This window comes from Crocuta crocuta, unplaced genomic scaffold (genome assembly GCF_008692635.1).
Source record: "Crocuta crocuta isolate KB4526 unplaced genomic scaffold, BGI_CrCroc_1.0 scaffold344, whole genome shotgun sequence".
Taxonomy (NCBI): domain Eukaryota; kingdom Metazoa; phylum Chordata; class Mammalia; order Carnivora; family Hyaenidae; genus Crocuta; species Crocuta crocuta.
Window position 1 is genome coordinate 2,012,577 of NW_027533081.1, and position 15,591 is coordinate 2,028,167.

General features: G+C 49.6%; 1 protein-coding gene across 1 annotated transcript in view; it reads right to left on the bottom strand.

The window, feature by feature from the left end:
• Positions 1 to 15,591, bottom strand: part of GNB1L (G protein subunit beta 1 like) — a 58,263-nt gene that overhangs the window by 23,330 nt on the left and 19,342 nt on the right. The window contains exons 2-4 of the mRNA XM_077745940.1: positions 6,645 to 6,790; positions 6,011 to 6,136; positions 408 to 570 (exon numbers count right to left, since the gene is read on the bottom strand). Of these exons, the coding sequence (XP_077602066.1) occupies positions 408 to 570; positions 6,011 to 6,136; positions 6,645 to 6,769 (414 nt within the window). The 5' untranslated portion in view covers positions 6,770 to 6,790. The remainder of the gene's footprint in view (positions 1 to 407; positions 571 to 6,010; positions 6,137 to 6,644; positions 6,791 to 15,591) is intronic.

The following is a 15,591-nucleotide window of genomic DNA, read 5'->3' on the forward strand; positions in this document are numbered from 1 at the left end:
TGCCTTCCTCTGCTGCCCTGGCTCTGATGCCCAAACTTCAAAAGGCCTCGGTTTCTCTTCTACCACCTCCTGCTGGCCTGCCTGGGTCTCCCCTCCCATGTACGTCTCCTCCTAAGTCTTCTGAGGACCTGTCTGGGCAGTCTCTCCCCTGATACTTGCCCATTCTGCCATTGGTACTGGGTGCTGGGGCCTTCCTTCCTGACTCTCACCACGCGACACCTCACAGGAGGCCAGGCCAAGGCCCCTGGAGCTGCGATCCAGCAGACAGACCTAGGCCTGCCCCTCTGTGGGGTCCGGTGGTAGACACAGTGTTCCTGTAACAGGTGCTTAGGATAAGCATGCGTGTTTAGGGGAACAAAGTGCCAGCAGCTTGTGAAGCCAGGGGCACCATGCGGGCTGGTGCTCACCTCGTCACTGCCGCTCCCTGGCATAGCCAGCATCCAGTGCCCCTGAGCCCTGGTCAGGATGGAGCTCCTGCAGAAGCCCATGCTCTCCAGGTGCACAGAGTCTGTGACAGCGTTTCTGCCCTCCGCCAGGTCCCACAGGCACAGCTTCAGGTCGCGTCCTTGACTGCCAGACCAAGAGGAGACAGAACATGAGCCTCCCAGGTGAGCAGACTGGGTATCCCACCCAGACAAATGTTGGTGTGCCAGGGCCAGGCCAACACCGAAGGCAGGCAGGGGATGCTTTCCAGAGATGGACCTAGAGGGCATCGATTATCTGGCTGGGTAACCGCAGCCAAGGAAGGGCTTTGCATCCAAGATGCCCAATGCCCGGCACATTCACGGGCCGTCCCAGGGCTGCACCCTGAACCCCAGCCCAGGGTGCCGCGTGGCCCCTGCCCCATGCCCAGCCTCCCCATGCCCTTCCTGCCACTTCCTATGCTGCCAAAGTGTGAGTTCACCTTCTTCCGTTTGTGAATTAACTTTGACAACCCAGCAGTCCCACCCTCACGAATTCTCCCAAGTGAATTTAAAACCTATATTCACACAAAAGCCCATACACAAACGTTTACAGAAGCTCTGTTTGTAGCTGCCCGAGCCAAACTGGAAGCAAGCCTTCAACAGGAGACTGGGAAACCAGTGATGCATCCACACCACGGAATTCCACTCAGCGACAGGGACAAACTGGGGCGCGTACAACCACCTGCAGGAACATCTGCTAAATGAGGGAAGCCAGAGCTCAAAGGCCACTTTCTGTAGGATTCCCCTAGTGGGACGTTCTGAGATGGGGGTGGGGGGCATGATGGCATGTGGAAGACTAGGGGCACTGCCTACAGGGGGTATAGAGAGGCCCTGTGTGGCCCTGGGGTGGCACCTATGTGATTGTGGGCATTGTCAAGCCCACAGACGACCCCACAAAGAGCAGACTTTGGTGTGTACATATTAAGAAAACAGCCAGGGTGTCAGGGTCCCAAGATGGATTGCAGACTATAACAAACGTATGGCACAATGTGCCAAGGGGAAGGGCACCCAGAAGCCCACCTGCGGGATGTTGGAGAAGCATGTCGACTCGATACTGCAAAGTTAAAGGCAAAATACCTTTACAAAGACACAGGACTCTAGCCGTCAGTTTGTATCTGAACCCTCAAACAGCTCAGCCTTGGCACAGAGTGGAACTGCCCACCTATCCTCAAGGGTTTCACGGTCACTGGTGGGTGACTCCCATGCCCACCACCTTCTACAATGACAAGGTGCTGTCCCACAGGAAGAACGGGCTTTCCCCTCCCCATTGCTCTGGACTTACACATTCCTGTATTACTCAGTGGGTTGTCATCTACGCTTCTCATTATTTATTTTTGTGCTAAACTATCCCAGATCAGCCAGTGGGACCCCCTTCAGGCTGGCTCAGAGTCCTTCTGACACATGTCCATCAGCAAGGTATTCCAGACCTAGAGTCACTTCCCCAAGGAACCCCTGTTTCTTCTAGTGCAGAGAGAGATCTGCAAACCAAGATCTGGACGCTGGTGTGTTCACTGTTGTGAGGTGCTGCTGCCACCAGGCCCTCTCAGCAGACAGAGCCAGGAAATACACACACACACACACATAGACTCATGCACCCAAACATACCTCTCTCATACACACACACACACACACACACACACACACACACTCACACACACATAATCTCACAGACACAGATTCATACATGCAAACATACCTCACACACAAAGACTCACACACACGAACACCCCTCACACACATACCTCACACATACAAAATACCTCATACATACACTCTAACATGCAAATATACCTCACACACACAGACTCACACACACATCTCACACACACACACAGATTCACACATACAAACATACCTCATACACACAGACTCATACATGCAAACATACCTCACACACACACACAGACTCATGCACCCAAACATATTCTCATACACACACACCACACACACACACACACACACATCCCTCACACATACAAAATACCTCATATATACACTCTCACATGCAAACATACCTCACACACACAGACTCACACATGCAAACATACCTCATACACACCTCTCACTCACACACAAACACGCAAATGTACACACACAAGAATTTCTGTATCTATCTTTGTTTTTTGTTTTTTTTTTTCTATTTTTGAGAGAGAGAGAGACAGAGCATGAGCGGGGGAGGACAAAGAGAAAGGAAGACACAGGATCCGAAGCAGGCTCCAGGGTCTGAGCTGTCAGCACAGAGCCCAAAGCGGGGCTTGAACTCACAAACCATAGACCATGACCTGAGCCAAAGTCAGACACTCAACTGACTGAGCCACCCAGGCGCCCCCTATCTATCTTTGTGTATATATTTTCAAAGTGCCACAAGTTCATGCTGATGCCCTGAGGCTTCTTCCTCCCCACTTCCTCCTCCTCAGGTTTGTGACTTCCTTCCCTGACCAGGAAAAACCTGCTTCCCATTCTTCCTCAAGATATTTACTGCCATGCTCCCCTGGCAAACTTGCTTGCATGATGCAGCCAGTCTCCCAACCTCCCATCACCCTGCTCCCATCACCGGGTTCTCTTACCACTGGGCATGCCGCTCCAACACCCCTGCCTGGAAGCCACTCCCCACCATCCACTTCCTCAACTGCCCAAGTCACTGAACTTGGAGGAGAAATAAGGGCAGGGAGGACAGGACCACCACGTATCCAGATGGAAACAAAGAACTCTCATTCATACCAACAGGCAATTCCAGATGAAGTGTGGGCCAAAAGGCACAAGAGTGAAGCTCCAAGGGAAAGACGGCAGATGTGACTCCATGTCAATGGCTAACTTCTGCTCATTAAAGACCCCATTAAGTGAGTGGAAACTAAGCTAACATGTGGGAGAAGTAACTGGTGATATAAAAAAATCAACCATATCCAGAATATAAAAAGAACTCTCAATAAGAAAAAGGTAGTCAATCCAATTAAAAAATGTACATTTATGGAAGATTTAGCCCAGTGGCTAACAACTGAAGAAGAGGGCTGGCTCGTTAAGTGGTCAGGAAAATGCAAATGAGGCCACACCCAGACGTTCCCAGGCCCCGGGTGGGCAGTGGAAGGAAGGGTGGGGGCACCTACTGCACTGGGGACAGCCTGCCACCTTCTGAGCAGCCCAACGTGTGCACACCCTGTGGCCCAGACGGCCCACCTCTGGGTACAGGGTCCCACCTGCAGACACGGCACACCTGGCACCAGGGGACCCAGACGGGACTCTATTTTTTTTTCCCCAAGATTTTTTTTCTTTTCTTTTTTTTAAAAGTAGGCTCCACGTCCAGTGTGGAGCCCAGTGAGGGGCTTGTACTCACAACCCTGAGATCAAGACCTAAGCTGAGATCGAGAGTCGGACACCTAACCGACTGAACCAGCCAGGCGCCCCAGAGAGGAGCCTTCCTAAGCCTCCTTCTCAGCCCCAAGTGGACAATCTAGACCTCCACCGACAGCAGAATGGTAAATAATCTGGGTGTACACATCCAGTGGAAAACCACACAGAAAAAAACCACACAACGCACTGTGTAGCATGATGGTGGATCTCACAAAGTAAAGCTGACTGGAAGAAGTCATACACAAAGGAAGCTATTCTGTATAGCTCGATTTTTTTAAGTTAAGAAAAAAAACCCAGACATAACAACTCTATGCTTTTTGGAGATGCACATCCAGATGATAAAGTGAGAACAAGTTGCAGGGGGCTGCCTCCCGAGGACAGGAGTGCGGCACACGTCATGGCCGGTAGTGTTCTGCTTCCTGACTGGAGTGGTTACCCAGGTGTCCACTCTGTGATAATACAATGGTCTGTAAACTTGTTCTGTGCACTTTTCTCTAAGTATGCACAGTTCTCAATGAAAAAGGGAGGAAACAAACCCACGCAGGTGGCTGTCACTGGCACAGGTGTGCCCTCAGGCATGCGGGTGGTGCCTCACACTCAGCCTGGCTCCCAGCTTTCTGTCCCCTGGCCTCCCCTTGACATCAAAGTGTACCTTCCTTTCTCAAGGGCCACTTTGGAGAGACTTGGCTTCCAAACACAGCTGGGCGCATGGCCTCTAGTGCAACGTAAATGCACCTGGGCATTCCAAGTACCTGTATAGTCTGCACTGTGGACCTCCTGACCCACGAGACCCTGCCCAGAGCAGGACCACCACAATGCCCTCCAGGTTGGCAGGGGAGGTACCACCAAACATTTACTTCCCATACAGCGTCAGGCTACCTCAGGGGGCAGAACTCAGGGCCAGGAGTTCCTTGAGATCAGCACAAGGCCCTGGAGGAGCAGGAGGCCTCAAAGGGCCTACGGCCTCAGCTAAAAACTCAAGAGGAACGTTTACAAACAGCAACTCCCAGTACAAGTAGGGTAGTTGGACGCAACATCTATTCTAAACATCAGGGAAAGATCCCAACTGTATGGAGAGCCTTCCATACCAACTGGAGATGGGGGCCGGCTTGGCCAGGGAGGGGGCAAGGTGCTGCAACGGCTCTGCAAGCACATACGTCTGGGGCCACTGCCCTCCTGGATACCTCCAGTCAGTCAGTCACCTGCATGCCACCCTCAGGGTGCTGGAAGCAGCATGTCTGGCAAGAAAGTGCTTTGAAGATGGGTGGGGGCCTGACATGCCTCATCCTTTGGGGACTAGGCACCATGGTACCCAGCCATCTGGGCTCCAAATGTAGAGCAGGAACACAAACATGCCCTGGAGGGCATTCAGGAAAGTTTCACATAAACTTGGTAGACAGAAACTCATTCTCTCACCTGCCCCTTCCTGTTGCCTCTTGGCCCACCTCTCACCTGGGGTCCCCAGCCTGGAACCTCCACAAGGCCGTGGTGGCAGTGCCAGAACACAGCCCTTCTAGGCCACCAACCCTCACAGTGCCCATGACATGCACAGGCTGGGACTGCCATGGCTTTGGCCCACGCAGCTTCCTCTACTAGTAGTGCCAGCCCCTATCTCCCTCTCGCCATTTGCTCACCCTGCACTAGACAGCCCAAATGCCACAGACCTGGGTGCCTATGTGGCACTCCCAGTGCCCCTAGCGGTGGCTACACTTGGAGTTTGGAGGATAGCCCCAGTCAGCAGGTGCACTTTAGGCTCAGGCTCTGCACCCGCCCTGGTGACCAGTCCTAGCCACCTCGTGGGAAGGTGCCCACCCATCAGAGCAGCTATTGTGACACCAGAGCCCTGGGGAAGGGAAGTCGAGGCTCCTCTAAGGAGATGCCTTGGGCTCAGCCATCGAGCCCCCAGCTCTTGCCACTAGAGAGGCCTACTCAGGCCAGGGAGGTGTGGGGTGTAGACAGGGCTGCTCTCTGTATTCATCAGGCTCTTCTCAGTGGGCACCTGCCTGGATGACGCAGTGGTCGGGCACGCAGTGCACCCAGGGCAGCCCAAGGGCTGAGGTCACACTGCTCTGCCACTGGGAGGGGCTGCCCTGGCAGCTGGGGAAGACCCCGAGGGCCTCCCCTGGCAAGCTCTTGGCCCCTGGTGAAGGCCACAGCTTGACTCCTTTGGGACTGCACTCACTGGCACCAAGACCCACCTGAGGAGCTGGTGCCCCTGGGGCAACATCTGCAACCAGGTCACACACTGGCCCCGATGGCCATCCAGGGTAGCAACCGGCCTCCGCGTCTGCAGGCTCCAGATGTGCACCAGCCCACTCAGGGACCTGTTGTGACAAGTGCAAGCACAGGTTCAGGGAGAGGCATCAGTGGGGGACATTCCAGCATGCTCTGTCTGCAGGGCTGGCCTGGAAAGCACACAGCTGGTGGACCAGATGTCTTGTTGTTGGTTTTAGTTTAGGTGACAGCTGTAAATGTGAACTAAGGGTAAGAGTGGCACAGTGCTTTTCCAAGGATGGCGGGCAGAGGGCCTCTGGGAGCCCCTGAGGGCCCCTCAGGAGTCAGCTTCTCTGGAGGGGGATGGGGAGTGCCATCGACACTGTAAACTAGATCGTTCTGTAACAGAGAGGGGATGTTCCCTGCCTCCTCCAAGGGGACCGGGCCCAAGGGACAGCTTGTTGAGTGGGCTCTGAGAAGGCAGTGTGCCCGAGTGATGGGCAGCCTGAGCCCTTCACTAGGACCCCCAACTGAGCGCCAGGCTCATTGATAGCCCACCACCTCCTGAATTCATCCTGGGCTGACCCCTGGGGTTGGGCTGGGGCCGTAGCTACTCACCCTGAGAGGAGGAGTGGGTGCCCCTGCCCTTGGGCTCCTCCAAAGAAATGCAGTGCATGTACCGCCGACTGGGTACCTCGGAGGACAAACCACGGGTCAGGTGGTGGGAGCGGTGAGGCTGCCATACTGGGAGGGGGTGCAGTCACCTGGGGACCAAGGGAGGGTGTAAGGGACACACCGTCATCCTTCAAGAAGGCAGTAGGAAACCCCCTGATGCTGCCCATGCCCTTCAGCCTGTCTTCCATCCTGACTATTGGCCTCTACACTCAAATGGCATCACTGTGGCCCCAACCTATACCATCTCTGAGCAGGCACAATGGCACTCACACCTTTCTGAGGCCACTCTCACCCTCACTGTCCTGCATAGAGCCCACCATTGGCCTCCAGGCCTTCCTGTCCACCCACTGGCTGCACATTCTGGCTCCCTGAATCCCACTGGCCACATAGCCAGGGCAGACTCCTCCACATTTGGGCTGTCTGTCTCATCTCTGGGCCTGGCTGACTCCTGAAAATTCAGTCTCCCTCCTCCCTCATGAGGCCCATCTCCTCTCCTCACAGCAATGGAGCAATGACATGCCGGGACATGCTGTCCACCTTGGCCCCACAGCAAGCTTGTGAGAACAGGGGCCACGCTAGTCTGCTACCCCCAGACGCCAGGCCTGGCCACCGGCACCAGGCACATAGCAGCTGCTCAGCAAGTGCATACTGAAGGGGTGAGCCATTGGACAGACAAGAGGTGTGTGGGGTTCCTGGGCGAGCAGGACCTAAAGATGGAGAGGATCCTCTCCCTCAAACGTGCTAAAATATACCACCTGCTGGGTCCTGAAGGTCTGCACATCCATCCTTAGAGAAGGCAGCACCCCATTTACTGTTGGTGAAACTATGGCAGAGAATGGGCTGGTGAGCTGCCCCAGGCCACTCAGACCCAGGCCGGAAGTGGTATGCTGATACCAGGGGCCAGAGTGGCTTGGGCACTGGTGTGTGGGCAAGGGGCAAGAGAGTGAGTCCCCTTGCCACTCCCCAGGAGGACTGATATCACAGATGAGTGACCCTTCCTCAAATCACTGGTCCTATGTTTAAAGCCTGCTGGGGCCCACCCACCAAAAAGAGGAAGCCTCCCAGTGTCCCCACTGAGCCTGCCCCAGTGATGGTGCAGGGGTGGTTGCTGGACCAGAAGTGACCTGCTACAATGACCAAGGGGCACATCTGTCTGCAGGTCCCAAGCCCTGCAAGGTTGAAAGGGAAAGGTCAGGAGCAGACTGCTGGGGAACTGCAGTAACTTCATCAGGAGGGCCTTGCCGGCTGGACTCTGAGATATTTCCCAACCTGCCCACCAGGGAGGAGGCTGCCCGACCACTGCGGCAGCTGCAGCCATAGCCACCAGAGGAACTTGGGCAGGGGAAAGAACAAGAGCAGAGAAGACAGTATGCCTCCAGGAGGAAGGCCCTGGTCAATGCCAGAGGTTGGAGGGGGTTCTAGGCCGAGGATGGAGGCCCATGCAGGAGGGGCTGCGGGCCGAGGACAAGGAACCGCGCAGGGGCAGGAGAGGCCTGGGTTTCTCTAGCAGGAGATCAGTCCGGGCACTGCTTCACCTACACCCTCAAGGGCAAAGCCCTATACCTCCTCTCCTTAAAACCATCCCAGCCCCTTTCCTTCTCTCTCTCCCTTCAGAATAGAGCCAGGAGTAGCTCGATTATACAAAAGGTTCAAAACACCTAAGAAATCCCACTGTCAACGCAGCTGGGGACTTGCAAAGCAGGGGGCTCCAAGTCACCGAGACAGCACAAGGCGGGCTGTGACCCGAGCCTCTGGAGACCACGGGAACCTGGGAAACACTGCAGAGACCCGGCAGGAGGCCACTGCCAGTACCAGGCTGGCTGAGGCTTGGCCTGTGTGAGGGCTGGAAGTAGGGCTGGGGCTGACATCCTGATGACCCAGAGCAGACACTGCAGGGCCAGGGCCAGGAAGGGGCAGATGCGTACCCTTCCTGGTGAGAGACCCCAGGCAGCCATTCACTGCTTGATCCTGCCTCTGTCAAGGGGTTTTAAAGAGAAGGAAGGGGTCCCTGGGAATGTGCCTTACAAATAGCCAAATCCCTGTTTGTTTCTTTCATTTTTAAGGCTTTCACCCTAAAAGCCCCTCTCACCTTTGGCTGAAAACCAAATGACTCTTTCCAAACACAAGGACAGCCTCCTGTGGGCAGAGGGACCTGACCCCACACCGCTCCCCATGGCCCCTGCTCTGGTGTGGGACAGGTAAGCTGCCTGGAGATGCTTCTGGGCCCAGGGCTACAAACCCTGCAAGGCGACCCTCAGGCAGGTGGGCTTGGGACAAGTTCAGAGGAGCAGCTACTGGGTCCTCAGAAGCTACTGGCTGTCTGTGCTATGCCTGCTCCATGAGAACGGTTGACCAGCTCCAGGACCCCAGATTTGGAAAAACCCTCGAACGGAGAACATCAACTCACCAGAAAAGCCCTGGTCCGTAGGGGCTGGGGAGTGGGGTGCATCCCACCTCACTGTCCAGGCCTCGGGGTCCCACAGGCCCCTCCTACGCAGGCTCCCACGGTGTGGTCCTGACTCGCACACACACTATGTTCAAGCGCGTGCATGCACACATGCACGGAGGGCACACACTCACATGCACTCACATATGCATACACACGCATGCATACTCACACACACATTCATGGGCAGCACAGGGGCCTTGGGCAGCGCTGGCCGAAGCCCAGCCTACACTTGCCACCTGCCTGCGGCCTGATGGGAGTTTCCAGAACCTCACCAGCACAAGGCTCAGTCTGAGGTGATGAAATCAAGTTCTCCTCTATTGTTTCCCCAGAACTGCAGGGAACAAACCCGTCACGTTGTTACAACAACCAAAATGTTCAGGCCAAAATGATGCATCGGCAATTAAGGGCTCCATCATTTCAAGCAATTAAAATAAACGCTTTATTTGAAAACTAATTAATTCTAGCTACATATTTTTCCCATGACAATATCCTATGATTACTTGATTTATGACATCTAATTATTCTTTATTAATCTAATTGAGAATAATCACGTTATCCTATCTCCCCTGGCACTGGGCCGCCCAGAGTGGAGGCCACAGCCCCTTGTGCAACACCCGTGCGTGATCGCCCGCCGCCGCTGCTTCGTTTCCCTGTTCTGTCACTTGTCTTTTCCTCCCAGAGGGCAAAGGAACATGAAACTTAATCCACCAAGCACAACTTCGGATTCTGCCTGCTCTTCGAGATGTCAAAGGGAGACACATTCTTTTCAAAATTAAAAAGAAAGACAATCTGACACAATTTGCGCAACTCTGACAGCCTTTCCAACTGATGCTACGAATCCCCCACCCCACCCCCACCTGAAAGCCCCTCAGGCACTTGGCCCAGGATGGAGGACGACAGTGCCCCCCTGCGTCCTGTCTTAGAAGTAGCAGCCTGGCAGGGCTTACATAGGGTCATCCCCATAGAGAGGGGCCCAGAGCCTCCCTCCTGGCGTGGGGGGCAGCGGTGGGGCGGGGGGGGGCAGTGCCCCATGTGGTAAGGCACATGGATGGCTGGGACCAGGCTACATTTGGCACTTACCGTCCCACAAAGCCATGTGTACCCTGGGCAGGTACAGCAGCCACAAGGACCCAAGGATGTCCCTCCTGGGAGTGGGGTAGAACACACACACACACACAACCAGTGACTGGCAAACACAGAGGAGGCAGGGCCAGGGGAGAAGCTGGTACCCAAAGACCATGGGTCCTTACCTCTGTGTGCCTCACAGCCTGACCTGCAAACAGGTCGCACTCAGTCACAGAATCCTTTCCTTTTACTGCCACAGGACCACTGGTCCCAGAAGCAGCTTGTAATCTATAACAGCATGAAGTGGGCCCAAGCAGGGGCCACCACCCAGAGATAGATACCCAAGCACTGTTCTTGACTGCCCGCACCCACCGGATCCCACCTGCTTGGGAGTGCAAGGACAGGCTGCACGGGATGCTGAGAGTGCTTCAAAGAGGACCCCAAGCCCTCCCACATGTGTGCCAAGAACAGCTCTAGCAGCCCCAAAAGGCACTAATAATTCCATAACCAGCACACACTAGGGAAGCACCACTACCTAGCAGGATAGATGCCCACAAAACAACTAAAAATGCTGATAGAATTAAAAACCAAAATCTTCAGTACATCACTAAGCTGGTAAAAGAAAAAAAGTTTAGAACCTTCAGAGGCCCAACATTTAAGCAGAATTAAACCTAGTGAGGTCTGGGGCGCCTGGGTGGCTCAGTCGGTTGAGCATCCGACTTCTGGCTCAGGTCACGATCTCACGGTCTTTGGGTTCAGGCCGGGCATCAGGTTCTGTGCTGACAGCTCAGAGTCTGGAGCCTGCTTCTGATTCTGCGTCTCCCTCTCTGTCTGCCCTTCCCTTCCTTGGGCGCTGTCTCTCTCTGTGAATGTCTCTCAGGAGGAGCTCATCTTCAACACCGGCCTGAATGAATTCATAGATAAAGCCCTATGAAATGGAAATATCCAAAACTCATAGAAACAAAAAAGGAAACATGGCACCATGAGTGAGAGCCATGAGAAACAACAAGAGGCAGAACTAGATCTCTAGCGCACAAAGCATTCAGGCATCTAAAACAGGGATCTTTAATGCTCTTAAAGAAATAAAAAGAGGGCTAAAACTCCAAGTTGAGAGTAAGAGAACATAACAATCACCACTCAGATTTGAAAAAGGATCCAGGCGGGTGAAAGGTTGTTGGGAAACAGGAGATCTGCATTGTGCCAAGGTATTACACTACAGATTATTTACTGATCACAGAAGGAGAATATTCCTTAACAATGGAGACATCTGGCTGTCACCACCTTCACCATGAGATCGAAGCTGGCACCGGCAATTATAAACAAACTGGCATCACTTATCTCCTGAGGTGATGCCAGAAGACACGGCACCATCCTTGTATGTCTGTGCCAATGGCTTGCGGAAAACAATCAGATACATCCAGATTATGGGATACCGGGCAAGATAACTATCTCAGACTTATCATAAAGGTCAAGATCAAGAGAAAAAACAAGAGCAAAAAGCAGGGCGAGTGTTCTCAATTGAGAAACTAGAGGCATCATGACCAAATCTAACAGGTGAACCTTGATTAGACTCTAGATCAAAAAAGGTGGGGCACTATCAAGGACATTTTGGTGACAACTGGGAAAATGTGGACAGGGACTACAGATAGTATGGAATTATTGTTAATTTTCTTGGGCATGATGACAATGGTATTATATGGAGAAGAACGCCCTTATTCTCAGGCCACGATGTTTCAGGAGTGAAATGTCATGATGTCTGCGCATTGTTCTCAAATGTGGCAAAATGCTAACACATAATGTGGTGAACATAAATGAAGAGTATGCAAGTAGTTACTCTCGTACACTTGAAGCTCTTCTATAGATTTATGATTATAAAAGCACTCCAGATGAGAGGGAAGAAGATAAACCTGCTCTGGACTCACAACCAGAATAAAGAACACATAGATCAAGAAAAAAGCAAACACCAAAAAGGAAAATAAGCAAAAGATTTGAAGAGATATTTCACAAGAAACATAAATGGCCAATAAACATATGAAGAGATGTTTAACCTAATCTTGGAAATGCCTGTCAAAACCACACTGTGATATAATTACACTCCTAGCAGATTAGCAAAAAATTAAACAATCTGTAAAGTGTTGACTGGGACAATGTGGGACAACTAGAAACCTTTACCATGCCACCGGGAGCATAAATTGAAAGAATCATTTTGGAAAACAGTCTAGGACTAGTTTGCACACCTTATGATGCAACAACCCCCTTCTTAGATAAACGCACTGAAAAAATTCTCAGATGTGTACAAGGAGAGATTTGTACAAGAATGTTCATACCAATATTACCCATGCTAGTAAAAACTACAAACAACTCGGGGCGCCTGGGTGGCTTAGTCGGTTAAGCGTCCGACTTTCGCTTAGGTCATGATCTCACAGTTCGTGGGTTCGAGCCCCGCGTCGGGCTCTGTGCTGACTGCCAGCTCAGATCCTGGAGCCTGTTTCAGTCTGTGACTCCCTCTCTCTCTGACCCTCCCCTGCTTGCGCTGTCTCTCTCTCTGTCTCTCTCCTAGAAATAAATAAAACATTAAAAAAATTAAAAAAAAAAAAAAAACTACAAACAACTCAAATGGCCATCAACTGCAGAACAGGATAAAATTGATATATTCACATAGACTGTTCCAAAAAATTGAAACTGTATAAACTCCAGTCTCATGTGAATGAAATTCAAAATCCTAATTCTCATTAAGAGATATTAAGGATGTAAAAAATGAGGCTACAGAGAAAATATTCATGACACATATATCTGACGAAAAACCACACTCAGATTATAAAGTTAATAAGAAAAAAGTTAAAGTGATTCTAAAAGGCTAAAATTAGAGATGGACAAAAGTATTTCAGGCAAATAGAAACAACAAAAAAAAGCAGGAGTTGAAGTACAGATGTCAACAAAGTTGAATTTTAGCCAAAAAGCATTAGAATTGACAAACCCAGACACTTTCCAATACTGAAAGCTACAATTCACAATGAATATATGATAGTTGTGAATATCTATGTGCTAAATATCTATGTGCTAAAATATTTTTTAAAAATATTTATAAAATAGAAACTACAGGAAATGTAAGGAGTCACAGAAAAAACTCACCAATAATGGGAAAACGTGATACACTACTTTCTTAGTACAAGTCATATCAAGTGGATAATACTAAGTAAGGAGACAAAAGACTCCATGAGGTAAATATTATGGATCCATATGGAACTTTACACTCTGGTAACAAAGACTACATCTTCTTCTCTCTCTCTCTTTTTTTTTTTTTTTTAAATATTTTTATTTATTTCTAGGAGAGAGAGAGAGAGACAGCGTGAGCAGGGGAGGGTCAGAGAGAGAGGGAGTCACAGACTGAAACAGGCTCCAGGCTCTGAGCTGGCAGTCAGCACAGAGCCCGACGCGGGGCTCGAACCCACAAACCGCGAGATCATGACCTAAGTGAAAGTCGGACGCTTAGCCGACTAAGCCACCCAGGCGCCCCAGACTACATCTTCTTCTCAAGTGCACATGAACATGTGTAAAAATTATTTATTGGGTCACAAAGAAAACACCAGTAATTCCCATTAAAAAGAAATATTATAAACATATTCTATGACCACAGTGCAGTTAAACTAGAAATTAAAAAAATAAAAACTAAAATGCCCTCCCAACTAAAAATTTAAAACCATTTATTAAAAATCAATTTTAGGTAAAAGGAAAAGTACTTAGTCCACAAATGTGAAAAACAACAATGAAAAACACGATAAGCCAGAATTCATGAGATATATTTAAAGCTTTGACCAGAGGAAATGTAGAGACCAACATCACTTAGGAATATCATACAAAAATAGTTCATAAAATATAACATCAAATTAAAGAAATAATATATGATGACCAAGTGGAATTTATCCTTGAAATGCAAGGTTAGCTCAACTAGAAAACCCATTAATGTCATACAACATATTAATAAACTGATGAGAAAAGTTACATAATTATCTCTATAGAGGCTAAAAAGAGCCTTTGACAATATTCAATACCCATTTTTTATTAAAACATTTAACCAAACAGAAACTGATGGGTTTCTTAAAAATGACTAAAATAGACACACACACACACACACACACACACACACACACACAACACACACCTCCTTAGTTCTACAGCCATTACTTTATGAAGAAATACTGGAGGTATTACCTCTAAGATCAGAATACCCAATGTCTATACTAATATTCAACACTGCACTGGAGGTTTAAACCAATGCTATTAAATAAGAAAAATCAATTAAAGGCATATGACTTAGAAAAGAAAACATTAAATTATTTTCCAGATAACATGATGATACACATGAGAGCCTTAGATAACCAAAGATAAAATAGATTCAAGCACTAAAAAAACAAGACAAAACAAAAAAAACTTCAGTATGGTAGCAGGAAGAAAACTAACAAAGAGAACCCAATAGCTTCCACATGCACAAACAGTAACCTGTTAAAGAAAATTCCACGCATAATACCAACTTAGAAGATAAAATACCTAATAAATTAAAAAAATTTTTCCATGTCAAAAGAGATAAAATTCTAATATTTTAAAAATATACAGAAATCTTTGGGGCACCGGAGGTCTCAGTTGGTTAAGTGTCTGACTCTTGATTTCAGCTCAGGTCATGCTCTCAAGGTCGTGAGATCAAGCCCAAGTCAGGTTCCATGCTAGGCATACAGCCTGCTTCCGATTCTCTTCCTATGGCCCCTCCCTTGCTTGTGCACAATCTCTCTCTCTCTCTCAAAAAATAAAATAAGATACAATATATAGAAATCTTCAAAATTAAGTAAAGTCCAAAGACCAAATAGAAAAATGGTCAAAAGACATGAATTCACATACACAAGAAATGAAAATGGCCCTTAAACATATATAAAAAGATGCTTAACATCACTCATGCAGAAATGTAAACTGAAACTACTTTGACAGGCTTCTGGTTCTGGCCAGGATGCAGGAAGCTCACTATAGCCTCTCTCTCTCGGGCTCACTGCAACTATAAAAACTCTGTACAAAATATGAAGAGGAATTACCTAAAAACTTTGAAAAGTGAACAACAGCAGGCAGACTTTGGAGGCAAGCAAAACCTTGGAGAAGTGACCTGTATGGGGATGAGTTGTCTGTGTTTATTATCATGTCTTGAAGCACTGCCTTGAGGATAGGCCCAGTTTGCATAGCTGCAAGGCAGCAGTGGCTAAAACTTAGACTAGTTTCTGGACAACTTTACAGAGAAAAGGTTTAAAGAATGTGAGGGGAAATCCCTGATGGTCTGTTTTCTCCCACAGCACTGCCCCAAGAATGGGCCCCAGAAACGGAACTGTGTGTGGG